General features: G+C 44.9%; 3 protein-coding genes across 6 annotated transcripts in view; 2 read left to right on the top strand and 1 right to left on the bottom strand.

Annotated features, from left to right (window-relative positions):
• Positions 1-2,265: 2,265 nt before the first annotated feature.
• THNSL1 (threonine synthase like 1) lies at positions 2,266-10,425 on the bottom strand. Of its 3 annotated transcripts, XM_083406327.1 has the most exons (4): positions 10,318-10,413; positions 7,189-7,306; positions 5,531-5,675; positions 2,266-4,632 (listed from the first exon to the last, which is right to left on the bottom strand). In XM_083406327.1, the coding sequence occupies exon 4, from the start codon at positions 4,590-4,592 to the stop codon at positions 2,373-2,375; it is 2,220 nt and encodes a 739-aa protein (XP_083262453.1). In that variant the 5' UTR covers positions 4,593-4,632; positions 5,531-5,675; positions 7,189-7,306; positions 10,318-10,413; the 3' UTR covers positions 2,266-2,372. The 3 variants fall into 3 exon arrangements, with proteins under 3 accessions (XP_083262453.1, XP_083262452.1, XP_083262454.1); XM_083406326.1 differs by lacking the exon at positions 7,189-7,306 and having other exon boundaries at positions 10,318-10,425; XM_083406328.1 differs by lacking the exons at positions 7,189-7,306; positions 10,318-10,413 and adding an exon at positions 8,868-9,350.
• A 51-nt stretch (positions 10,426-10,476) lies between these two features.
• ENKUR (enkurin, TRPC channel interacting protein) lies at positions 10,477-20,198 on the top strand. The gene is made up of 6 exons (XM_083406783.1): positions 10,477-10,662; positions 11,988-12,138; positions 13,910-14,055; positions 16,418-16,641; positions 18,442-18,588; positions 19,819-20,198. Exons 2-6 carry the CDS (start codon positions 12,062-12,064, stop codon positions 19,990-19,992), a joined length of 768 nt encoding a protein of 255 aa, XP_083262909.1. The 5' UTR covers positions 10,477-10,662; positions 11,988-12,061; the 3' UTR covers positions 19,993-20,198.
• Positions 20,199-25,680: 5,482 nt separating this feature from the next.
• The window catches only part of PRTFDC1 (phosphoribosyl transferase domain containing 1), a 54,052-nt gene continuing 52,507 nt past the window's right edge, over positions 25,681-27,225 (top strand). For both annotated transcript variants that reach the window (XM_083406761.1, XM_083406760.1), the window contains exon 1: positions 25,681-25,938. In XM_083406761.1, the coding sequence (XP_083262887.1) occupies positions 25,696-25,938 (243 nt within the window). In that variant the 5' untranslated portion in view covers positions 25,681-25,695. The remainder of the gene's footprint in view (positions 25,939-27,225) is intronic.

Raw genomic sequence — 27,225 nt, 5'->3', positions numbered from 1 at the left:
CTAGGCTCTGTGGTTTAACCCACAGCGCCACCCGAGTCCAGTTCTTTAGTAGCAACCAATTGCTCCCCCTCTTTTTCCCCCTCTGGCTGGACTTAACCAACTATTTATGTACCAAATGCTTCATGTCTGTTGACTGATTAACAAGGCAAAGAGAGGAATAGACTGAGCAATAGACGACAATCTCCCTATTTACAATCTATCTACCAGGCCCCGATTGAAAATAGTTCTCTAGCAAGTTTAAAAATCCCTCCCTATCTCTTTAGATGCCACTAATCGCCGAAAGGGATCCTAACAGCTTTAAAGGCCTACATTTTGAGCTCAGATGATCCAAGGAGATCAGAGCTCTGCGGCTCCATGTATGTGTCAGCACATCCATCACTCCTGCCGCCACCTTGGCTCTGGGAAGCTGGCAGGGGGATTGGAACTGACAGGCCTCCTGCTCTCTCAAGCAAGAGCAAAAAAACCTCATCCATTTGCTCCCTGGACTCCTAAGAGCAGCACAGCCCAAGCAGACAGGGCAGGGGAGGAGCATAATATGCTACCTAGGCTTATTTGAATAAAGCAAAGCACGACAGCTGCTTAGGTGGCTTCTTCTTGCATAGCAGTTTTAATATTTTCTAATATTTCATTAAGACTGCAGCGGCAATGCAGACATTTGGAAGAGACTGTCTCCCCCAGGCAGCTGCTCCGGTGTGTGTGCCCATGGTGTAATGCAGAGGGGAACACAAGGGACTGCTGCTCTAGGACTTTGTTCAAAGCAAAAGAAATGGCATCGTCTGTAGGAGCACCGCATAATTGGATGAGGCGATAATGAGGCTTTCAAGCTCATTTCATAACACGGAGGAAGTTAGAGAATGAGAATAGCTTACTATTCTATGGCTGTCAGCTGATGCTAAATTGGGTATTATGCTATGTTGCGGGCAGCCTGCGGAGGCGGTGGTCATGGCAGAGGTCGGGCACCCACTGCAAAAATGTTGTGGGTGCCTGGGTCGCTGGGAGATGGCACCAGTGACTCAGACCCCACTATAATGGCATAACAACCCATCTATGAGAGACCTTCCTGTGCTCTGAGGAAGAGCTTGTCAGTGTTAAAGCTGGCCCAAAGGATTTTGCCCAACAATATTTTACATGTGTGGTGCTTCTCTGCATTCTCTTCTTCCCACCTTTTAAGGAATTGGGATGAATTTTCCACCACCCCCAATTTATAAATATTTCTTTTAACTATTATGGATAACTCAAAGAGTCGCTTAACGCAAATCCAAACTTTGAAATGTTATTAGTAGGCTTGCCAAATGTCAGGAAAGTTCCTGACATGTCCTGGTTTCCAGTTGTAAAAATGGCGTCAGGGGGTACTTTTGCCAAATTGGCAAAATGTCAGGGGGAAACCTGGATGTAATGTATGGCAACGTGATGTAAAAAGCAGCAAAAACACTATTTTGGGGGGATTCCCCAAAAAAGCTAAACAACTTTGAAATATGGCAACCCTATTATTAGTAAACATTGTTAGCAAACTGTTAAGGATGCCATCTTGTGGCTAATGGCTAAATAGTGTTGCACAAAGTATCTCCCCAAAACTATTTGTTATTCCTTCCCGGGCCAACCAGAAACATCTGATGAAGGGCTGTAGCTCAGTGGTAAAGGGACCCCTGACCATTAGGTCCAGTCGTGGACGACTCTGGGGTTGCAGCGCTTATCTCGCTTTATTGGCTGAGGGAGCTGGCGTACAGCTTCCGGGTCATGTGGCCAGCATGACTAAGCCACTTCTGGCAAACCAGAGCAGTGCACGGAAATGCTGTTTACCTTCCCGCCAGAGTGGTACCTATTTATCTACTTGCACTCTGATGTGCTTTCGAACATCTCAGTTGCATGCAGAAGGTCCCAGGTTCTTCTTCTTCCTCTCATTAGCTCAGTCGGTATAGCATGAGACTCTTAATGCCAGGGTCATGGGTTCAAGCCCCACGTTGGATGAAAGATTCCTGCATTGCAAGGACCTTCATGGCCCTTTCCAACCCTACGATTCTACAATAGGGCAGGGAGAAACCCTGGAGAATTGCTGCAAGATGGTGTGGGCAGTACTGAGCATCCAAAACAGGACTTCCCTGGGAACCACATGCTAACCTTTTCTATTTCTCTTCCAAGCAATGATCTCACCTTTGGGAATATGACATTATTATTTTTCAACAATGCTTGTTTTGTTTCTTACACTGCATTCAGTGCTCATGCATGTAAATATCTGGCAGTATATAGTCACTAAAAGGCAGCTACTGTGTTTACTAAGCATTTATTAAAACATGATTTTGGGTGAATGTGTGAGGAGGAGGAGGGAAAATATTCAAAGCGCTATAGGAGGGAAATGTCAAATAAGCCTACAGTTAGAAAACCTTCATGAAGTGGTTTTGTATTAAGGATTCGACGTGTTCCATGAGGACGTTCATGTCAGCGGCACAGACCTGGTACTGCTGCTTCTCGTTCTTTTTCAGAGTCTCTAATAGGCCCCTGTGGACCGGAGGCAAAGGGTTATAAGAGTTTAACAAGTGAAGCTGACTTAACGGAGTCTGCTTGATTTCTCCAATCCTCAAGGCCTGTAGGACAGCAGGTGCAAATTTGGAATAATGAGCCGTAGAAGAAATGATCACCGGGCAAGTTTTATCTTGCAGTCGATCGGCAACCACCTTTGCGAGAGCTGTGTGCGTGTCTAAAATGTAGCCTGTGGTATCGAACACAGAGCGAATGGCACCCAGGCAGTCGTCCTCAGAGCACCAATCAGCCACCAAGTCCTGCTGAAGCCTGTGCAGGAAGTGTTCTTGCAACCGGAAGCAGCGCTGATTCTCCAGACTGCTAAACAGCTGCGTCACCAGCTGCCCGTCCCCATTAGCAATCAAGTGCAAATGTCGTTCAAGGTTGGAAGACTTCAAAATGTCCACTGCCGGTGACAGACTGTGCATTAATCGCCTCTCCTTTATATTGTACAGGCCTGTTTTTATGAACTCCGTCAAGACGTTGTTTTGATTGGAAGCACAGATGCATTTCCGTATAGGGATCCCCATCATTTGCGCATACTTAGCGGCTAGTATGTTGCCAAAGTTCCCTGTGGGAACACAGACATCGACAGGGTTCCCAAAGGAAATGATGCCTTGCTCAACCAGGTCAAGGTAGGCAGAGGCATGATAGACCACCTGGGGAAGCAAGCGAGCCCAGTTTATAGAATTTGCTGCACTTAACGCTGTCCCGTATTCCACAGTGAGAAAGCCGGTAAAATCTGAATTGGTAAACATCTGCTTGATGGCAGACTGGCAAAAATCAAAGTCCGATCTGACACCTATTACTTTTGTGTTTGCTTCCTGGTAGCCCACCATCTGTGATTTCTGAATCTGGCTAACTCCATCCTGGGGAAAGAGGGTGACCATTGCAATCCTTTGTTTATCCGTCTCCTTAAGCCGACTAAAACCATCCAGGACGGCACTTCCTGTGTCACCGGAAGTAGCTACCAAGATCAGATAGTTACAGCTTTGGGGGATGCAATATGCAAACAGGCGGGGCATCAACTGCAACGACAAATCCTTAAATGAAGCCGTTGGTCCATGAAACAGCTCCAGAAGAAACTGATTGCCTGCCAGGTGCCGAACGGGGGCAATTTTAGAACAGGTAAAATTTTGTCCATAGGCAGCCTGAACTATTTCCCATAACTTGGAAGCAGGCACATCAGCAGGATGTATGCACCTTTCCAGTATAACCTGAGCTCTTTCAGCATAGCTTGCCCCTAGTAGATGTTGCCATTCTCCTGCAGTGAATACTGGAAGCCCCATCTCGGGAACAAAAAGCCCACCATCAGGCGCCAGTCCCTCAACAAGAACATCGCTGAAATATTTCACAGAGCCTTTTGGATCAACCTTCCTATTGCATCTTAGACTCCTGGTGGAAATGAAGCCATCTGAGTCAGAGTCTTGGTACCGCTTCACTGCATGAAGCACTTTCTCGGCGACAGCGTCGGCTGTCATTCCGTTCTCACAAAGCACACGGACATCGTACCACTTCTTATAAAACTGCTTCCGAAACTGGAGGATGTCTCTCAGTGAGGTTCTGGGTCCCTGCCCCACAATACGGTCTACTTTCATCAACTGCAACCGATCCATGATGCTTTGTGTCGGTACGTCCAGATAGACCACAACCCCATTTTTCTTCACGTGCTCCATGCTGGCAGCATTCATTGGGTTGGAGCCAGTGAGGGAAACGACACTTCCGGATGCTGAAAGATTTAACAAGGCTTTTCCTTCCTCTTCTAAAAATTGCTCGTTGCCAACATCCTTCAATTTTTCTGCCACACTCATGTTCCAGGTTGTTTCAAGGACATCGTCGTCCACATCTATGAAGCAAGAGCCTAGTTTCTGCCCTACTATTTTCCCCACTGTCGTTTTGCCAGCGCCAGGGGGTCCCATCAGGACAATATTCTTGTCCCCGACAAGAGAATGCCTAGACATCCATGGTATCCGTGCAAGGGCAAAGCTTCTTGAAAAAATCAACTTTAAATACACATCAGAAACCATGATGCGACTCATTAGCTTTAGATGCCGATTCCAGACCACATGAAACATCTTCTTTTCTCTCGAGCCAATTTCACAAGGAAAGGAAACGCTTTAAAAGAAGAGGAAGGGAAAATCCAGTGAGCCAGAAATACTTTAAACCTTAGCCACTTGACATTTAAAATAATTACTAGAATGTGAAGACATTTCTGACTGCTCCATTCCTATCTTAGGGGAGCAAGTTTTGGGGGTTTTCTGAACAAGATCGTTCACCCATTCTGTGACCTGATCATGACAAATAAATGGGTGAGGATTTTATTGAATTCCACCTTCTGTGAAATCTGTGCAGAGGGGAAAGGTTTTCCCTTTAAAGTATGCGTGTTTGTTGTGACATTTCTACTCTGAAAAGAAGCCACATGCTTAAAAAAATAAGCCTCTGTGCCTTCCTGCATAAAATCCTTACACTTAGTTCATTTTCTGTGCGTAGGATAGCTTAACTGTTTCCTTGGCTAAGAGCCACAAGCAGAACAGGACAGAACCACCTCTAACACCACAGAGCTACAATGAATACTCAATAGAGGCACTGACTGTAGGCAGGTAATGTTCTCAGAATCAATAAAAAATCCTCAATGGAGCTCCCAAAACTAGCTGCTAGAAAAACCAGTATGTACTCCATTTCTTAGACATATTGTACCACCCCTGCCCTCCCCTTGCCTTTATTTGCACATGTAAGGAAATATTTGGGGCACATTAACCCTAACTACCAGAGGATGGCAAACCTGTAGAAGGTGACAGCTGATTACAATGAATACTTTAACTTTTTATTTAAAACGCACAAACAAAAGCACCCATGAGTGCAATTCAACTCCCACTGGAATGTCAAGACTTCCCCAGTTGTTTAAATGGAGCCAGAGTGCACTTTATGCATTCATATAAAATCCTTTCTTAGCATCCAAATATATTTTCCTTCTTTGAAACCAACCAACCAATTGTTTTGTTACATAACTTACGGTTGCAAGAGTAGCTCACTTCTGTCCCGTTATCGTCTGAGCAGGCATTGCAAAAAAATAATAACAAGCCCAGGCAAATGGCATCCGTGACATGCTCTTGTGCAGCAACCACGTAGGGATTTCTTTCATTTTTTTAAGCCTCAATCTAGATGGAGCAGAATAAAAGAGAAAGATCAGAGTGAAGCAAATGCCGCACAAGCAATTGCTCTCCAGAGGCAACAGAAGAACAAGCACCGGGCAAAGAGGACTCTCTCCAGCCCCAGAACACGAACACGTTGCCAAGAGTAGATGCGTTTTGTTTGCTCAGGGAAATCAACAGCGACGTCAACACGTACCGCAAAACAAACAGTGCACACACTTAAAGTTAGGAGACTAGGAAAACCTCGTATGCTTTGCCTTTTCAAAATTAAAACAAATTGGCCCTGAAAACAATATAATCCTGCATTCTGTTATTGCTGGATACTTAGCTCTTGCAAGTAAAATATTTTTGGTGAAAGCACAGTTTAATGTAGCCTTTGCTAATCTGGTACCTTCCAGATGCTTTGGGAAACTCCCATCATCCCTAATCATTGGCCCTGCTGGCTGGGGCTGATGGGAGTTGGGGCTCAACATCTGGAGGGGGGCGAGTTCCCCACCTGTTCTAAACAAACAAAGCTTCTTTCACTTGCTGAGCTACTTTAATAGTGTCAGACGAACCATTCTCATTCACCATCTTATACTGTTCATTTTTGCCCCTTGGCATCTTTTGACATGTTTATTCCATAATAAGAAGTACAGTGGTACCTCGGTTTACAAACTTAATCCATTCCGGAAGTCCATTCTTAAACTAAAAATTGAGGCTCGCTTTCCCTAATGAGGCCTCCCACTGCCGGTGCCCTTCCACCATTTGGATTCCGTTCTTAGACTGAGGTAACGTTCTCAAACCAAGACACTCTTTCTGGTTTTGCGGAGTTTATAAACCAAATCGTTCTTTAACCGGACTGTTCTTAAACCAAGGTACTACTGTATGCAGTCTGTAAGACAAGAGGGTATAAATGTCCTGAAGGGACTCCTCCATTCTAGTCATAGCACAGAGGCAGGGATATCTGTGGTCCTCCGAGGTTGTTGGACTACAACTATCACTTGCAGCCAGCACAGCCAATGGTTAAGGAGTTGTAGGCCAACAGCATCTGCAGGGGGGGGAGGTCTGCTCTGTCACAGTGTTATAGTCAACTAGCATGACAAGCAGAGAAGTACGACATTCACACAGCAACTGTTTTCCATACTCCATGCTCCCACTTTTTCTGTGCTATTCAAGTTTTCTGGGGCTTGGAGCAGGAACCTTCTCCCCAACTCTATTCCATCATGCAGCTAAAGCTTTTTTAAAAAAATAAAAATTCAGGTGCATTTCCTGCTGGATAACTAATTGCAATGAGTCCCAGGTTATGGTTTGAAGGCAAATGAAACAATTTGCTGAAGCTAAGCAGTGCTGGGCTGGTCACAATTTGGATGAAAGAAAGGTGGGGTATAAAGGCATAAAAACATATTTTTAAATTACATTTCCGTGGTGACCTTTATATTGACATTTAATATTTGTAGTGATTTTGTTTGTTCTACTGCATTACTAGAATACCTCCAATGTGCTTTAATTGTAACTTTATTCTTTTTAAGTTGCTTACTTTCTTTTATTTAGAAAATTGAGCTGATGTATACAAATGAATGCAGGTCACAGAGCTTATACTTCTCCAGCGGCAGCTTGTCTCTATACAGGAATATGTGCTGGTTACTTTGGGAAACCTAGATTTAAATGCGACAAACAGACGAAAAGTGGTGACTGGGCCAGAAATCAGCAGAGTCCTTCAGCGTTGTGGGGCTGTGACTGTGATTGTGCCAATGCAAATATTTAACTCACAGCTCTTTGCTCTTCCCTGGCTAAAAAATGTGGCTGCAATTCACCATCTATGTAGAACACTGGCCTTCTGGGACATGGCTGGTTCTCTGAACTACTGTACACTAAAAGTATATTGTATACTGTTATTGTCACACACCCAATGTGGCCCCGCTGAAATAGATCCAGGCTGAAATTTGATGAATACTAACATGAGCGTAGCCAGGATTTTTTTGTGGGGGAGGCAAACCTTTTGTTGGGGGGGGGGGGCAGAACCTCAGTTTGCTATGTACTTTTATTGATTGGGGGGGGGAGCTGCTCCCCCTTGGCTACGCCCATGAATACTAATGCAGGTACACATAAAGCTCCCATAAAGGCATTGCTACCCCACTTCCAGTAATGTGTGCTGACCTACTTTAACCAGAAAGCAATGAATTGAATAATATTTCTACAGCTCTGATTCCAAAGCATTCAAATCTATCCCAAGGATTTGCCCTTAAAATACTATAGATCTGCGTGATGTCCTCTTGGAAACCCCAAAATGTTTTTTTCCATTACATTATCATTGCAACAAAACTGTCGAAGAAAAATTTGAATATCTATCTGTCTCAGGTCAGACATGGGTAAAGGTAAAAGGACCCCTGACCATTAGGTCCAGTCGTGACCGACTCTGGGGTTGTGGCGCTAATCTCACTTTATTGGCTGAGGGAGCCGGCGTACAGCTTCCAGGTCTTGTGGCCAGCATGACTAAGCTGCTTCTGGCGAACCAGAGCAGCGCACGGAAATGCCATTTACCTTCCCACCGGAGCGGTACCTATTTATCTACTTGTACTTTGACGTGCTTTCGAACTGCTAGGTTGGCAGAAGCAGGGACCGAGCAACTGGAGCTCACCCAGTCGTGGGGATTCAACCCGCCAACCTTCTGATCAGCAAGTCCTAGGTTCTGTGGTTTAACCCACAGCGCCACCCTTCTAATTAAACTGGCAAATAACATCCAAAAATAAGATTGCCATGAGCAATTCAATACATATTTCAGCCATGCAGCATAGATGATTACAATAACTATGATGCAACATGGAAGCAGTAAGTTGGTATTTCCAATACTTCTTTGTGCCATTAGCTGTTGTACAACATAAAAGAGAAAACAGAATTTGTGGATAAGCTTTAAATAGCACTCACTTATGAAAATTTTAAAAATATCCAGTGATTTGAGAATTGCCTTGCAATTCTCTTCCTCTTCCTGTGCAGGCATCACTTACTATATTAAACAATCAGAATGCAATTGCAAAGCATTTTCTATAACTTGCACCTAGCAATGACAGTAAGCAATGACCCCAATTCAAAGCAGAATCCGACTTCTAAGAAGGTTGGAAGAAGAGGAGTATGGCAAGAATGAAGTGAAGGGTCAATGTATTCATTCAAATGTGATCATAACCAATATGAATTGTCTTAGTTATCACTGCTTCTCACCCAGCAGTGGCCAGCTTTCTTCCATAGGCAACATGTGTGAATCTTCTCAAATGTTGTTTTAGTTATTATTACATTTACATCCCACACTTCTACAAAGGACATCAAGCAGCATAAGAAGAGTCTGCTGGATCAGACCTAGTCCAATACAGTGGTACCTCGGGTTAAGTACTTAATTCGTTCCGGAGGTCCGTACTTAACCTGAAACTGTTCTTAACCTGAAGCACCACTTTAGCTAATGGGGCCTCCTGCTGCTGCCGCGACGCTGAAGCACGATATCTGTTCTCATCCTGAGGCAAAGTTCTTAACCTGAAGCACTATTTCTGGGTTTGCAGAGTCTGTAACCTGAAGTGTATGGAACCTGAAGCGTATGTAACCCAAGGTATCACTGTACAGTACTCTGTTCTCATACTGATCAACCAGATACCTAGGGGAAGCCTACAAGCAGAATTTGAGCACAAATGGTATTCAGAGGCCTATTGCCTCCAACATCCCCCGCACAAGAAGAAGAAGAGTTTGGATTTGATATCCCGCCTTTCACTCCCTTTAAGGAGTCTCAAAGCGGCTAACATTCTCCTTTCCCTTCCTCCCCCATAACAAACACTCTGTGAGGTGAGTGGGGCTGAGAGACTGTGACTGGCCCAAGGTCACCCAGCAGCTGCATGTGGAGGAGCGGAGACGCGAACCCGGTTACCCAGATTACGTGACTACCGCTCTTAACCACTACACCACACTGGCTAAAATGTTAAAAGCGTGGCACTTACTTCAAGAACTGCGTACCAGCACCTTTTTGGTTCTTTTGGGATCTGCCTAGCTCTGCTGAGCAAATTTATTGTATTGCCAATTTACTGGGCTGCAGTTGTGAATGTATTCATGTATACATCTGAGCTCTGCGTAAGCCACGGGTTGCGTCTCTTGCACGTTACTGCTTTGGGGTTCTGCTTTCCCCCTCCTTTCTCCCTGTCAGCCTACTCGCATGGTGCATCTGATGCCGGCGGGCCCACCAGACCTCCTGCATGCCACAATTTTGACACCCTCTAAACTTTATTCAGCGACCCGTGACTTTTCTCTCTGCTGCAGCAGAAACAAAGCAACGAAGAGTACCCCTTCTTCAAGATATGGGGCGCCCCCCCCCCGTCTCGTCAGTGGGTGGGGAGGGAAGCTCCTGCTCCAATGCAGCGCCTCGAGCAGGATGGGGACCGAGTCTCTCCCTTCAGGACAACCAGAGGGCGACCCACCCGTTCCCCCCATTCCCTGCCAAGGCTGCCAAGAGCAGAGGGGAGGCTGCTCCTCGTGAGCAGGGAAGGATCCATGCACGTAGCATGGATCCGAAAAGGAAGGAAGGAATCCGTTTCAAGGCACGCAAAAAAATTAAAATCCCTGCCCTCCCATAAAGCGCCTCTCCGCCATTGCTCAACCCAGCCCCTCTCTAACCACATGCAGGCAGACCTACCTGCTACTACGCGTGCGCGAACTCCCACGCCGGCGGCGTCCTCCTTCCTATCTCTGCGCTGTATCTCTACGGCGGCGTCCTCCCTCCCTGCCCCTGCTGCGCCTGCGCCTGCGCGCCATTCCTTTCCTCCCCGCCCCCGCCCCCGGCTTCGCTCATTGTTCACGGCACAGTCCCGGAAATGGCGTCACAAAGCCACTCTCCCGTTCCACACACCCACACGCGGGCGCGTTGCTAAGCGGTGGTTTCCAAGGGCGACCAAACAGTGCCGCTGGTTCTAATCCGCGGCAGCCGAGGAGGCTTCGAACGGGAGCTGAAAAGGGCTCGGAGGAGAGAAAGGAGAGCCGGGTAAGGCGAAGAGAGGGAGGCGGGGAAGGGATGGGAAGGCAGGGCAGGGAGCAGGGAAAGCAAGAGGGACTCTGAGCGGGTGCAGACGGCGCGCGTGGGAATGCGAGGCAGGCAGGTCGTTCGCCCTGGACTCCTTGCGTGTTGGTAGATTGATACACCGCCTTTTCTCGTAAGGAGCTCAGAGCGCCGCACGTGCTTCTCTCTCACACCCTTTTTTTGGGGGGGGGGGGTCCAACTCTCACACATTTTTAACTTCACAACAGCCCTGAGAGAGTGGCTGGCCCGAAGTCACCCAGTGAGCTTCTTGGCGAAGTGGGGTTTTGTAGTCCAACAACATCTCAAAGGCTAAGATATCATCATCATCATCTCATCTCTGCACTATTCCTCTGCCTGTTCAGATAAGCAGCAGTAGCAGCAGCTCCCCAAAGCCTCGCCTTTCCCAGCTCTGTCACCTTGACAGCCTTTTAACTGGAGGTTTTTTTTAAACCCAGACCCTGAACGAAAAGCATTTGTGTATTTTTGGGAACCATGACCTGTAATAATAATAAAAAAATGTACGCGCTTTGACATTGAATTATAGCATTTCTGGAGCCTATTCCGATAGCTGCTTTTAACTTGTGCAGCATACATTGTGCCCGTATGACAGCTGACGTGTGGCAAAGCACATCGCCCGATCACTTGGCAGGATGGTGTTAAAACTATCCAAGCTCCCACAGGGTGAGGTTTAACATAACTCTGGGGAAGTCATACATGGGTTTCCTCAGCCAAGTGCAGAAGTACAATAAGACCTTCCTCACCCACTTGGCAGGACAATTCAGGTGTTAGGTTGTAGAGACTCCATGTGATGTTGTTACTTAGAAAAATGGGTAAGAAACCTGTGGTGCTGCAGATGTGGTTGGACGATTCTCTGCAGCCCTGATTACTGGTTGTGCTGGTGGACGCTGTCCCAACAACTTCTGGCCCAGGGTCAACTCTCTGCAGACCTAGAGAGGAGGCTGGAAGTGATAATGTGAGTGATATTAGGGCAAACCGTGGAACTGGGATGGTTGAAATGTTGAGGTCAAAGGATAAAAGTGACCAGCCAAGGAGGAATGTGCAAACGAGAAGAATATAGAGTGTAAAAGAAGGAAGGGAAGGATAAGAAGTATGTGCCTGGGGGACGGGATGCGGGGAGAAAAACCGAAAGGAGAGGTGGAATGGTGTTTATGAGACAAAATGTGACAGGCAGTTCACTTTTTAAAAGATTTCTTTTTTAATTAAAAAAAATTATTCAAAAGTTACAATACAGTTACAATACATTTTCAATCAATATATCCCCTCCACAGACACAGATATTTTAAGACAGGTCACTTTAGAAGTCTGGCAATTTAAATTATCTGCAGACTGTATCTCTGTGAAGATGGCAGCAATGTGCATGGAGGAGAGCATTTACAACCTTCTACCTTACAATCTGGATAAGTCTTGCAAGGCACCCAGGTATGTGGGTAAGGACACTTGGGACTCATTCTGACAAACCTTTTATACTTGTCAATCAGTGATGTACCTGTTCCTATGGAAAAATGTTACAATAATTTTTCTGTTAAAATGAATTTTGTGTCTCCCATCACCTTGGAAGTGAGAAGGGACCTTTGGGTGCGTTCACATGGCAGTTTATTCTGTTTTCACGACAGAATACTTCTGGAACTATAGTGGAATATAGTGCAAGTTTATTATTCATTTCTATGTTATTTACTTCCAGAAAAAAATATGTTAGCAAATGATATGGAAATGAGTGCTAAACTTGCATTATATTCCACTATAGTTTCACTGTAATCCACTATAGTTCTGGAAGTGACTTTTACATCATGTGAAAGCTCAAATATAATTTTGAGATTTTGCCTTTTTCTTTTTTGCTTCCTAGTATTCAATGCTGTTCTCCTTTCTTTTCCATCTTTTTAATTTTTCAAGATATGCTTCATATCCTCTCACAGCATACTAGTGTGGCTGATATATAAGGGAATTGCTGCAAATTACAGTCAAACACTCCCCAGCTCTGTCTTATGTGGTTTGGATTTTTGTTGCGTGAACCACTAATGGCAGAATTATACAATGGACGCATCTTTTTGAATATACGGCAATCAATAACTGAAATTTAATTTCACCAGCTCAGGCAAATGTTACGCCTTTCTCATTCATGTGACCCAAACCACTGGAAGTCATGGCAGACCAAGAGAGATTCAATATAATCACTATAAAGTGATAAAATAAATGAGAAACAGTGTTTTCAAACCCAGTAAAGAGAATCACTTTGGAACAGCAGTTCCCTGTTTTTGCTGACTTTTATTCCACTGTTGATTTAACTCTGGATAGGTGTGCAGTGTATAATACCAAACTATGGCTTAATGGGACCTTGTGAAGGTGTCACAGTCACTTATTTCCTCCCCAGTCTTTATTACTCCCACACTGTGCTCAACTAAGCCCAGTTTTAACTTCACATGTCACCTGAACCTGGATTTGTAGTTATAAACTCTCCTTAGCTGTGATTCCTGCATTGTGGGGAGCTGGACTAGGTGACGCTTGGGGTTCCTTCCAGTTGTACAATTCTATGATTCCTTGCTACAGCCAAGAGCAAACTTTGCACGGGAGTTGGGAACAGTGGCGTAGCGTGGGGGGTGCAGGGGGGCTGGCCGCACCCGGCGCAACATCTGGGGGGGAGGGCGCTCGCACTCGCAGCTCTCTGCCCCTACCTGGCTCACTCACTCTCTCTCACTGCAGTGCTGGTTGTGCAAATCCGATCCGAGCCGCCGGGTCGCCGCCCACTGTGGAGGGGAGGGTGCCAGGCGTGCGGTGCGGTGCGGAGAGAGAGAGAGAGGGACTATCTGGGGGAGGGACAGTGCAGCGGGGGGGGGCGCAAATTACTTGCCTTGCCCCGGGTGCTGACAACCCATGCTATGCCACTGGTTGGGAAGACTGGGGCAGAGCAATGTGACTACAACCTCCTCTTGAGGCGGCCCATTTGCATGGTCCTGGCGAGCCATAGTTTGGCTTACTGTGTCATGTGAACCAAGTCAATGGGTGTTGCTGATTTCAGGCACAAATGAGATCAGAACAATATTATTTCTTTTCAAATATTTCATTTTTTACTTTGATAGACTACAGTCATTAAGGGACAGTGCTCAAGAACATTGTTGTCGGGGGGGGAGGGGGAATAGCCTGTAGCTTCTCTTTCAGTTCTAATTATTGTGTGTATATTTTCTCTTCACTAAAGATATGTATCGACATTGAAAACGTATGTAAAAAATACAATACAGCAGAGTAAAGCACCGTGGAAAACCATAGGACCACCAAAAGTCCAGGTGCCAAATCCGAAAGACTTCCTTCAGAAACATTCAAAGGAACCAAAGTTACCACAGAGTATGTTTCATTAATTTGTATATGTTTATTAAATGTATACCATTTGTATGTCTCTTTTTCCAGTGCATAGAATCATAGAATCATAGTCCCAACTCCCTGCAGTCCAGGAATCTAAACGAAAGCATCTATGACAAATGGCCATCCAATGCCTGCTTAAAAACCTCCAATGAAGGAGAGTCCACAACCTCCCAAAGGAGAATGCTCCACTGCTGAACAGCTCTGACTGTCAGAAAGTTCTTCCTATTGTTTAGCTATAATCTCCTTTCTTGTAACTTGAAGCTTTTGGTTCAAGTTCTACCCTCCAGACCAGTGGCGTAGCGTGGGTTGTCAGCACCCGGGGCAAGGCAAGTAATTTGCGCCCCTTAACCTGTGGATTTTAGTAGGGGCAGAGAGCTGCAAGTGTGAGCGCCCCCCCCCCCGATGTTGCGCCCGGTGCGGCCGGCCCCCCCTGCACCCCCCATGCTACGCCACTGCTCCAGACCAAGAGAAAACAAGCTTGCTCCATCTTCCACGTGACAGCCCTTAAGATATTAGAAGGTGGCTATCATATCTCCTCTCAGTCTCCTCTTTTCCAGGCTAAACATACCCAGTACCTTCAGCCACTCCTCATAAGGCTTGGTACAAAGCAAAAGAACAAATAATGTAAAAATATCTGTAAATGCGAGATAAAAACTGAGCAGCCAAACAAAACCTCTAAGAACATAAATCAGCCATTCCAATTCATTCTCAGAAGAAATCTCCAAAGCCTGGTGAGAAAGGATGTGTGATATTAACTTCCTTTCTCACCCGGAAGTTTCCACCAGAAGGAAAAAGTATTCAGTTCTAGAGTGAGATCATCCCACAGACTTGGGCCACTGCTGTAAAAGCCCTACTTCTAGCAGCAGATATAAGGATCGCCTGCAGAGATGGTAACTGCTGAACACAGGGAGCAGGGAGCTGATATAATGAAAGCCTACCAAATCTAAGCCTAGATATTGCTTTCATTTTACTCTCATCCTTTATCTGAGGAGTACTCAGCGTTTTTCTCCCCCTCCCCCCATTTTTTTATTCTAAAGGCTACCCCGGAAGATATAAAGACTTGCCCAAAGTCAGTACCATTGCTAAGTAGTTATTTGTATCCCAGTCTTCCTAAGCCTAGTGTAATATTCTGACTATACCACATTGATGAGTATCCCAGACCACGTAAAATTTCACTACAATTTTACCCAGGTTAACATTCAGTAATATCTTCCGTAATCTCTTGGACACATGGGCAATAATGTTCTAGTAATTTTAAGGACCATATGTTAGTTGGCTGGTTGTTTAGTTTTTGCCTCTGATCTGGATGTGCAAGGCTAGACATCAAGGCTTTTGTTAATTGTGCCAAGTCTGCATATTTTAAGCAAGACTTAAGTTGGCCAATCCATACCATGCTTGGGAAAGCTCAGCTATTTAATAGAGATCTCCACTGAAGTCCCCTTATAGTGCTTAAAATGGAAGTGTTTGCTTATAAATGTATATATTGTCAGAAAGAGTGGTTATAGAATGTGACATTTTGTTTTCACAAATAGATTTTGGGAATTGTGACAAGTCCAGGAGCATTACAGTTGGACCCCAAGTAACCAGGAGCCTCAGCGCTGCTGACTCCAAATGTTTTTCTAATATTATTATTTGTTAGATACCTACTACAAAAAAAAGTTTCAGTGTGACATGCAATATGAAAAATAGGGTTAGGAAAAACAAAAACAAAAAAAAATTAACAAGAACAAGAAACACTTAAAATGTTCATAGACTAATTATAAAAGCAGCAGACGAGAACTCACCTCCCTCCAACTACACACAATGACACAAAAAAGGGTATGAAACTTTTCAAAATAATGAGTGTGGGTATTTTCCAGAAGCACAATATAGTTTGGTTTTTTAATGTACATTTAGTTAGCTTATTAAGCCTTTATGGCAATATGTCATCAAGTTGTTTTGTTTCTTTCCGCAACTATTTTGAAATGTATCTTTTGTCCTTCCCTGGGATGTCTTGGGCAATGGCTTAAATATTGTTCATCTTGATAGTTTACAGCAGTTACTTTATTCATTTATCATCCAGGACATGACAAGCCCCTCTCTACCTAGTCCTTCGTGAGCTGTCACCTCTCACTTCTTACACATCACTTCTTACACTTGCTGCTCCCCAAAATAATCCTCCTCATGATGCAAAGTGTCATAAGGAAACAAGCTGTCTAGGGCTGAAAGATCAGAATCCAGAAAATTGGAGGCAAAGGTGAAGGTTTAATTAAAGGCATAGACTTAGCAGAATCCTGTGCCACGTAGATGAACATTCTTAAAAGTGTGATTCATTTTGTGGCTTTTTATTTTTTTAAAAAAACAGGAAATAAACATCAAGGAGGTAAGAAAGTGAAACCAGGTGTGCCTAAATTGTCAGATCACCCACTCATGGGAATTCAGAGTTCCAAGAATTTCATAAGCACAAATGCAGCTAATGTCATCATGGGAGTGCCTAAGAAACCTCTACCAGCTTGTGTTGACCGACGACAAGGCGACAAATACGTCCTTGAAACTTCAGGACTCGTTCCAAAATATCTCAAGAAAAAGGTATGCCTTATCAAAATGATGTGGTGCATTTACTAACGGTGAAATCCTATACATGCCTCCTTAGAAATAACTCCTGTTGAGTTAAATGGGGTTTGCTCCCAGGCAACATCAACCCATTTGCCTTGTGGGAATCCCTTGTGGACGACCCCAGTGCTTGGAGACAGGCAGTCAAGTCGTGTATCCATAGCAGTGACCAAAAGAGAAAAGACTGCTTGGAGGAGCACAGAGAGAAGAAACGCCGTGGTACATCTGCAGCAGCACAACTGGACGCCTTCATCTGCAACAAGACATGTCTCTCCCACATCGGTCTCCACAGCCACAGCAGGCGCTGCAACCTTTCAACAGCTTGACCTCACCCCCAAAGGCGCACTCCTCCATTGTCTCCCAAGACAGACAGGTGCCACTATCAACTCCCAAGCATAGGACTGCAACATAAGGCTCACTTATTTGCAATACTGAGTGAGCCAGATGAGCCATTGGTGTGATCCAGAAGGCTCCTCTTGTGTTCTTAGGGCACAGGCAAAATTTTTAGAAACCAGAAGTGCCTGACCCTGAATATCTTTGTTGGGAATCTTAGTATTGTTAGCCAGAGTGAAGTAGTGGACATTAATGAGAAGTAGGGATATTTTTGAGTATTTTATAAAAGGTGTTAGATGTTTAATAGCATAACTGATCAATGGGAGAATAGCAACAACAGGGATATCCCTACAGGGACTGATCTGGAGATGGATGGGATTCTCCCATTGAGAATCCCATCCATCTCCAGATCAGTCCCTGTAGGGATATCGCGGAGTGGGCAGTGGGGTCCGGAGGGAGCACACTTCCCCACCAGCAAGCAGCCACAGTCTGCCCGCACATGTGACCCTGGGGTGTGTAGCATACTCCCCCTCACAGACAAAGCCACGGCTGTCTGGAACATCGTTCCCTCTGCCTAACCTTTTGCAGTCTCAGTAGTCTGCGGTGTCCTGTCTATAACCTTTGTCCCTGAGACCTTTTGTCTCCTTCGTCATATACTGTGCAAGGGGAAAATGACGCTGTGGAAACAGGTGCCAAAATAACTTTGTACCACCCCACGATCTCGGGACCGAAGATGTGTAAAGGTCACAGCCCAAAATGTATCTGCCTAGCTTGCATATTTGTCCCAATAAAAGGAGGCTCCACAGGGCTGGCCAGCAGCTTGCATGCAGCTTCACCTGTGCGCAGCTCACCTGATGATCAACCCCCAGTCTTGTGCCTTCACTTCAAGTCCCTTTGCCCACAAGGGTACCAGCTACATCCCCCTTCTGCATGCCTCATTATTCATAGGAAATGGAATAATTTTTCTTCTAAGGCTGCAATCCTGTATCTACTTACCTAGGAATTAGCAGCATTGAATTATGTGGGGCTTACGTCTGAGTTGGTATGTATAGGAGGATTCCACTTTGAATCTATAGTTCTGAAGTCTAAAGATCCCTAGCCAACATTTCCATAAATTTTAGAGGCTTGGTGTATGTTTCTCCATTATTTTTGTATTTATTTTCTAAATATTTTTTGGTACTTTTGCAAAACCTCATGCCAGTTGATATGTCCCACTTGCATGTAGATGCTGCTGTTGGCTACATAAGGATTCATACCCAAATGAATGAGTGCACTATTAGTATATACTAGGATTAATTGGAGAAAGTACAAAGTAGTCTTTTTCTTTCTAAAAAAAAGAAAAGCAAAAAAAGTTATATTACATAAGGGTCTTTGTTGTCGATGACGACAACAACAACAACAACAAAAATATATGAATATCTGAAAGGTGCATTTTTCTTGTAGGATTATGGCATTACTCCGAAATATGTAACTAAGCGAAATGAAGAAGTAAAGAGAGCTCAGGAAGAATATGATGCCTATGTCAAGGAAACTCTCAGACAAAAAGCCATGAAACGGCTCTCTGATGAAGACAGGGACAGTCTTCTTGAGGTATGTGGGTTGACTTGAATTAGACAGACTGAGGCATAAAAGAGACATTTGTACAGGCACAAATGGGAAAGGCTTTATGAATAGCATTGCAACTAAGAAGGGTAGATTTTCACTAGATGGAGCTCTAGAATAGTTATCTGCAGGATTGAGCAAGTTGGATGTGACAGAAATGTTTACAAAGTCTTTTCTGGAAGCTAGATTCCATATCATCACACACTTCATTGCATCAGCAGTAGTGGACCACTGTGGAGCCCAACTGCAGTTAAAGGCATGTCAAAAGATTTTGTCCCACTTTAAAGAATAATCAGTAGCCAACGTCTTCAGGGTTTTTTCGTACATTACAGTGTGCAGAAAATACAGTTGTGCAAGGCAATCTGTGCATGTTTAATATGAAGTAAATCCCATGGTGTTCAGTGCACCTCACTCCCAGGAAAATGTATATAGGACTACACTTGAAGTGTGAGCCTATAAATGTTTACTCAGAGGAAAGCCTTACTGAGTTCAGTGGAGCTTAGCTTACACTCAGCTTAGTATAGCAGCCTTTCTCAAACTTGTGACCTCCAGCTGTTTCTGGAGTCTCAACAATCGTGGCCAGTGGATAGGGGTAATACGAGATGTCCAAAACATCTGGAGGTCTCTCAAGTTGGAGTATAGGATTGCAGTCCTATATATATATATATATATATATATATCTACTCAGAAGAAAATTGCATGGAGATCAATGGGGCTTATTCCAGTGTAAGTATGCATTGCAGGGTGGTGAACTGCTGCCCTGCAGGCTGAACCATTAAGCAATTATTATTATTTTGCCCCTCCAACATGTACCAATTTTTGCCTGCAGCAGTAGCAGAATCTGCATCAAGTAACAACACAGCATTGGGCTGGGCAGAGAGATAAGCCCAGCCTCTTAATGGGAAGGGAAGCACCAACTTCCCCACTCTTCAGATCGATAGTCTGAAGAGGCAGAGGCGGCACAATTCCCCCACCCCCCTGTGATACTAAACTGGGCAGAGAGGTCCCTAGTATGTGTCTTCCAGTCATGTATGTATGTGTACCTGCATTTGTATGTGTGCTCTGATCTGTGTACCTGTATGCGTGCATATATCGTGTGCGAATGCATGTATGAATATAGGGTGGCTTCCCAGAGGGCTTGTACAAGATTGCAGCCTTATTGTGTTACTGTATAACGCTGGCCGTATACTGATTCGTCTCTTTGTATACTCCAAACAGGGTCTTAAGAAGAATTGGGAAGAGGTGCATCACCAATTCCAAAGCCTTTCCGTTGAAATAGACACACTACCAAAGAAACTTCACAAAGAAAGGCTGGAAGCAGAGATGAAACAGCTGGAACATGACATTCAGACAATTGAGAAACACAAAATTATTTATATTGCAAACAAATGATCAGGGCATCATTGTTGGGGGGGCGGGAATCCTCTGAGATGAAAACAAATATTACTTTTACTATAGAAGCACAAAATATCCATATATTCATCTGTAGGTTAATATTTCGGTTTTGAGAAGTTAAGTAGAACTTTAGCTATATATTATTTTTGAAAGTTTTAAAATATCTATTTTTTTCCAAATAAATATATCTATTTATTTATTTCCTGATTGTTCAGTGACCTATACTTTATTTTTAAAAAACACCCCAAAAGTTTAATTGTTCATGTAACATGATGTACAGCAATAATTCAAATAAGATGATAAATTAAGAGAGTATGGGAAATATATGTATAATAAAGAGTTGCTAACCAAAGCTCCAAGTTCCTTCTATTTATGGTTTGGATTCTAGATTACCCAACAGCCAGGAAACGGTGTAATCTTCCTTTAAAGGTGAAAATAGGGGCAGTAAATGGAATGTGATGCTCACCAAAGCAGCTCTATAAATCCAAAGCACTTGTTGTTTAAGGCATGCTCAAAGAACAGGTATATTCCAGGATTAAAGTATTACAAGATTTAGTGAACAAGACAAAGTTAGACCCATTGCAGCTCCTACATCTTGCCAAATTGTCTAGCTTTTCAGCACTTCCAAACCACATTTGCATTTAAGGTCATGGGAATGTGAGCAAGCTTTGTCATCACAAGTCCAAAACATTAAGATTTTTTGTGGGTTAGAACTGAGGCATGAACTCTGCTTCACACATTAACTGCACTGTATACAACGCAAATGGCATTGTACTAGGCTGTGCATGTTCCAGACTTGCAGAGCATTCTAAATTTCCCTTCTGCCAGAGAGCCAGTGTGGTGTAGTGGTTAAGGTCACGTAATCTGGGGAACCGGGTTCGTGTCTCTGCTCCTCCACATGCAGCTTCTGGGTGACCTTGGGCCAGTCACACTTATTTGAAGTCTCTCAGCCCCACTCACCTCACAGAGTGTTTGTTGTGGGGGAGGAAGGGAAAGGAGAATGTTAGCCGCTTTGAGACTCCTTAAAGGGAGTGAAAGGCGGGATATCAAATCCAAACTCTTCTTCTTCTTAGACTGAATTACGGTATCCTTCCACTCAGCTCTGCCTTCTGAACCCGCCTCCCAGTGGCTTCTGAATGTGTGGACGAGTGGGAATCCTGCTTGTGGTAAGTGCTAGCAGAAAGCCCCCAAACAATGAGGGGCTGAGACAGTCTGGGATCCATTGCATCCCAAGCTAATCCCACTGCCATCATGTAACAGCATCAATCCTGATCAGATTCAGTTGCTGAGGGAGCTGGAGCAGCAATTGGGCTCAGTCCTCTCCCACCATCCACTACAACTACCATGAGCAGCTGGGCTGTGGAAATGACAGCAGTTCCACCCCCCTGCAAAGCCCTGCCAATGGTGTTTGGATTGTGTCCTAAATCACATACAGGACATCCTCCTCACCAAACTTCACAGAAAGTCCCTGGAATTGCAAATATCCCTGTTAATTGCCTGGTTCATATACACCAGCATGGGACGGTTTGTTTAACAAATCACACAACTTCTGCTGCAAATGATCAAGCAAACCATCGTTTATTTCTCCAAAGGTTTTTTTTGTTTTCTAGCTGTTTTTGTCTCATGCCTTTGTCTTTTAGTGAGCTCCTGGTGTGGGATGGTCAAACAAACCATGGTTAAAGAAGCAATACCGCATAATGTCAAGCTATAGTTAAAACAAGTGAAGATTTGTAAGATTTGTAATCATTGCTTCAGATCATGGTGTTGGCAATAAAACCATAGGTAAGCTGCTGGGCAGGGCTCAGGCATAGCGCTAAGCCATGCTTCAACCACCATAGTTATGCCATAGTTCAGTGTTGCATGTGTCTCAGCAGCTTGGGACAAGGCAGATTGTTCCTGCTTTCACTTCAGGGTGGGAATTGGGCAGTGAATAAGAGTCAATGCCTTATTAAATAATTCTCTGTCATTTATCAGAATACTGTAATGGCTTTTTAAAAAGTAATTAGATATAGGTCAGTTCATCCAACGGGCTGTTTGTACCCTTAAAGGTAAAGGGTAAAGGGACCCCTGACCATTAATTAGGTCCAGTCATGGCGACTCTGGGGTTGCGGCGCTCATCTCGCTTTTGGCCGAGGGAGCCGGCGTACAGCTTCCGGGTCATGTGGCCAGCATGACTAAGCCGCTTCTGGCGAACCAGAGCAGCGCATGGAAATGCCGTTTACCTTTCCGCTAGAGCGGTACCTATTTATCTACTTGCACTTTGACGTGCTTTCGAACTGCTAGGTGGGCAGGACAGGGACTGAGTAACGGGAGCTCACCCCGTCGCGGGGATTCGAACTGCCAACCTTCTGATCAGCAAGTCCTAGGCTCTGTGGTTTAACCCACAGCGCCACCCGCGTCCCATTTATACTTCACCAGAATCCAACCTGAATAAAAATGACTTGCAGCGCTACTGCCGAAAGATGCATAGGATACATTCAGCTATAACACTGACCATTAACCAAGGCTAAGCAAATTAATTTGTGCATGAGCTATGTGCCATTGTATTTAGCCCACACACTTCCCACCTTTCTCTCAGTGAGGAAGCAAACAATGAAAAGGCTGGCTTAGTGTTACACCCAAAGCCATGCTCATTTATTTCTCCTAAGCAAATTGTGATTGGCAAGCTTGTCCTAGTCTTCACTGCCATGGTTTGTGAGCAACCACAAGCTGCTGGTTCAGAAATAATGCTAGGACAGCTGCTCTATGGTTTGTTTCCCGTTCATTCTGCACCCAAGTGTCAATGGCGCTCCTCTTTCCCTCTTCTTACGCTGCCAGTGTTGTGCTCTGCCAGTCTTTGAACACCACAATGGAACAGGATGCTCTTTGCTACTTGATGCACATGGAAGCATCTATCAAGTCAACATATGGAACGGACATATCTCTTTCCATTTAAAACAGATGTGTACTTTTCATAAAGGTCATCAGCATGGCTGATTACTGGGGGTGGGGGGAATTGCTGTAATGAAAAACATTCAAGCTACAGACACATGGAAAACATTCTTATTCAATTCTCTCTCTCCAGGAAGTTTGACAAAATACATTTAGAGAATCCTAGGAATGTTGTTCTATCTTTATGTATATGTAAAAGAACTGCCAGCGATGGGATTGGCAGCATTTTTCAATTGGCTCGTGTGCCCTTGCCAGTATAGCAAAAGGAACAAAGGTGAATAAACACAATTGAGATTTCATTAGAATTCTTTCTTTCATTAGAACACTAAGAAGAAATGTCAAGTTGTTTTTATAGGACAATCTGTTCTCATTGCTGTTTGGTGTATGTTGACTTGCACCAATTATGAACATATGAAGCTGCCTGAGATCCTTGTTCTCTCTAACCTGTGTCAGTCTCCCAATATTTCAGGCCCAAAGCTATCTGAGCTCTTTAGAACCTGGGACCTTCTACATGTAACCTATGGCCCAGTTTGCATGTCACAGTCAACCATAATTTATTAGTGCAAAGGAAATTAACCACAATCTCAGTGTTAACGGTGTGTTGGGTAGGAGCAGAGGGGGTATTTCACTCTCAACAAACAACATTCTGTTGTGAAGATTTGATTTTGGCTTACTGATTGTGGTTTCTATGGGTGAAATTGGTTTGTTCACAGTAAACCACTAATATATATTGGCATAATCTGTTAAGGGACACGGGTGGCGCTGTGCGTTAAACCACAGAGCCTAGGGCTTGGTTGACGGTTCGAATCCCCGCGAAGGGGTGAACTCCCATTGCTCGGTCCCTGCTCCTACCAACCTAGCAGTTCGAAAGCAGGCAGTACAAGTAGATAAATAGGTACCGCTCTGGCAGGAAGGTAAACGGCGTTTCCGTGCACTGCTCTGGTTCGCCAGAAAGCGGCTTTGTCATGCTGGCCACATGACCCGGAAGCTGTACGCCCACTCCCTTGGCCAGTAAAGCGAGATGAGCACCGCAACCCCAGAGTCGTTCACGACTGGACCTAATAGTCAGGGGTCCCTTTACCTTTTACCTATGATGTGTTAACTGAACCAATGGCAGACCTTATTCGTTCTGAAAGGGTAAACCTGGGGTCGAGGGCCAAGCTACATGTTACATTCAATGCACAACTATTGTTTGTTTCAAAATTGCCATGGGCAGCACACAGGGAAAGGCTTAATTCCTTTCCCTTGGCTTTAGTTCTTCCACCCCAAAACACTGTTTGCTTTTAACCGATAAGCAGAAAGTGGTGTAATGCTAAAATTAAAACCAGTGTGGTACAGGGCATTGGGCTAGGATCTGGGAAGCCGAGGTTCAAATGCCCACCCAGCCAATAAAATCAATGAGTGATCTAGGGCAAATCACTGCCTCTCAGGAAGATCTGGTCACTAGGCTTTTAGGAAGCAGCTGGTTTCCATCCCAGCTGTTATGTATAAAACAGTTGTAACATTAAGAATTTGTTTGTTTTCGTATTTTCTCCCCAAACCTCCCCCCCCCTTTTGTGTCCCATCTTTTCGGATTGTAAACCTGAGGGCAGCAGATGTGCTGTTTTCATTTATCAGTATGCCACTCCAGAAACTTTCTGGCTGAAGAGTAGAGTATAAATGCTTCAAATAAATAAATACTACATTTGATTTGGCATAAGCTTCTGCGGACAAGAGATTATTTCATCAAGTGCATGGAAGGCTGTCTTCAGTTGCCATCAGTGAATTATGTAGGTGATGAAGTGGTCTTTGGTCCACTGAGGTTTATCCTACAATATATGCTAGCCTTTAGGGTACTACAGGGTCTCTACCACGGGGTCTCTTATGTTGTGCAACACTCACCCATCTGAAATCTATGGGCTGGATGCAGACAAAGGCTGCAATCTTGGAGAAAGCGCTGTTAAACCCAATGAGTTCTAAGCAGACATTCATAGTATTACTTGAACTAAGGTCCCAATATACTTAATTGGGACAAATTAGTCATGACTTAAGTCCCACCGATGTCAGTGGGAACTGTCTGCACACACAATCCTGCGTCTGCTCAGAAGCCCCATTAAGTACAATAAAACTTATTCCCCAGTTAAATCAGCCTGGATCCAACCTCATGTGTGTAAGATGGCAGACTCAGAGACACCTTTAAGTCCCAGTGAAATCAATGCCCAATAAGCATGCATCTAAGAGGCTATGCACTGTGAAAGCCAGTTCAAGGACAATTCCAGACAGGCAAAAACACACAGGGCAGGGCTGGTGAGGTGTGGCTGAGGTGTAGCCAGCTGAGAGGGGTTTGGAGGGGCACATGGGCATAATTAGGTTAGCGTGTAAGCGTATCATATTACGTACTCATTTCCTTACATTTATACCCCACTTTTCTTCCTTTCAACCTAGAACCAAGGCAGCGGTCTCTTTAGGCTTCCTAAGACCCAGGTTCAAATACTGCGCTCCCACAGAGAAGTCCCTCCTCTCTCAGCCTACTACCCTAACACGCAGATTTACCCTAGTGTAGCAGATTTTAAGCGGAGAGGGAGCCACCATATCCTTGACGGAGAGGCCCCTTAACAGGCCCGAGCGCGGGCATTAGGGGGGGGGGAAGGTTCCGGGGCTGAAACCGGGGACAGGCAGCTCTTTTGGTCCGTCGAGGTAAAAGCAAGCCCTGCCCAAAGGCAGGTGGTTTGAGAGGCATCAGCCCCTCTCTGCGCCAGCTGGAAGAAACCCCCCTAAGGGCGGGTGTGGATGTTTGGGAGCAGTTCTGCAGAAGCCACGACGGCGCGGGCCACGTCTAGACTAGGCTGCGGAGGCTCAACCTCTCGCGGCAGCGGCCGGAGGCTCCTTTTCTTTCCCGAGCGAGGCGCCGCCTCTTTTCCCTCCTCCTCCTCCGTCTCAAGGCTCTCGCCAACCTCCTTTCGGAAGATGGCCGGGCTAAACAGCAAGACCCACGCAGCGGAGGCGCCGAGAAGCAGCGGCCGAGGGGTCGTGGTAAATGCAAAAAAATAAAAATAAAAATAAAAACCCCTTCTCCCCCTCCCTCCCCTGCTCCCGCATCCTAAGCTTTGCTGCCTCCCTTCTGCAGCTAAAGCATCCGCTTCCGTCAGCTAACCCCTTTCCCTCCCTTTCATCTATCCAATCCCTGCCCTTTATGGCGGCTCCCCCCCTCCTGTTATGAAACGCTCCCCGCCCGCCCCCCAAAAAGAATATTTGAATTGCAAGCGGGTTAGTCATTCATTGCGCTCGATGGGGCTCGCTCCCTGTCTGCTGTGCTGAGCCCGCTTATCTGGGAGAATACCCCCCCCCCCATTGAACCCAGTTAGGGTTTACATCCGAGTCAACGTGCATAGATAGGAACTGGGCTGCGCGAGTATGCATTCCGGTACATTGAAATATGATGCATGTTGTTTACCACTGTTTTCCATTGGGATTTCCCCCTGGTAAGTATGTGTAGGAAAGCAGCCTTATTGCTAGCACACACACACACACACAAATATTTTGGATGCGATTTCGTTGGGGGTTCTGATACGTGTTTTGGTTAGAGGAGAGTTGTTCCCTCTAGATTAATTGTCACGTTAAGAGCGTGAAATGCCGCAGCTGCAACTTCGTAATTTCATCTAAATAGTCTTGGCTTTGTACTGGGGTAGAAATCCATTCAGTACACCAGCCACCACCCAAAAAACAGCAACGTGTCGTCCTAGCACAGCAAGTAAAGCTTCTGTGGGAGAAAAGCACAACAATATTCTTAATTTTCCTCACTACGTGCTGGATATGAAAATGTTCATGTTTGTGCATAGCAATCCCTAATTGCAGCCATCAGAATGTATTACCTCACCTGCAGCTGTAATTGCGGCATGGGGGGGGGGTTGGTATTGCTTAGCCTCCCAGATTAGCAGGTTCACAACAGGTGTGCTTGAAAGAATGTTAAGATACAGTGATCTTAAGGTGTGCATCCTTATCAAACATTAACTGTTTTCTATTCCTATGTACTCTTAATGGTGCAGGGAATAAGTACAGCTGTCTTCTGAATAAATAAATCGTAAAGCCCAGTCCTAGGCATGTTTACTGTGAAGTAAAAGTGTTACTTTGGACAATGTTGCTTACTCCCAGGCACATATGCATAGGATTTTACTGTTACTCATGTCTCCAGTTTACTGGTCATTAATAGCTTAAGACAGTCTTGACCCCAAGCACCCACCTGGCAGACCTAGACAAAAAGGAGTTGCATGTACGTGAGGGACTGTGCCCTTCTTCTGCACCTGGTATAGATACCACTTA

The sequence above is a fragment of the Podarcis tiliguerta genome, assembly GCF_965153285.1.
Source record: "Podarcis tiliguerta genome assembly, chromosome: 12".
Classification (NCBI taxonomy): Eukaryota; Metazoa; Chordata; class Lepidosauria; order Squamata; family Lacertidae; genus Podarcis; species Podarcis tiliguerta.
Note: the sequence above shows the minus strand (reverse complement) of the source record. Positions and strands in the feature narration are given on the sequence as shown.

Excerpts from the sequence above, each read along its gene's own strand:
- THNSL1 (XM_083406326.1), bottom strand. The coding sequence starts at position 4,592 with ATGTTTCATGTGGTCTGGAATCGGCATCTAAAGCTAATGAGTCGCATC.
- ENKUR (XM_083406783.1), top strand. The coding sequence starts at position 12,062 with ATGGCAGCAATGTGCATGGAGGAGAGCATTTACAACCTTCTACCTTAC. Across the intron at positions 12,139-13,909 it reads AAGTCTTGCAAGGCACCCAG|ATATGTATCGACATTGAAAA; the intron begins GTATGTGGGTAA and ends TCTTCACTAAAG. Across the intron at positions 14,056-16,417 it reads GGAACCAAAGTTACCACAGA|GAAATAAACATCAAGGAGGT; the intron begins GTATGTTTCATT and ends TTAAAAAAACAG.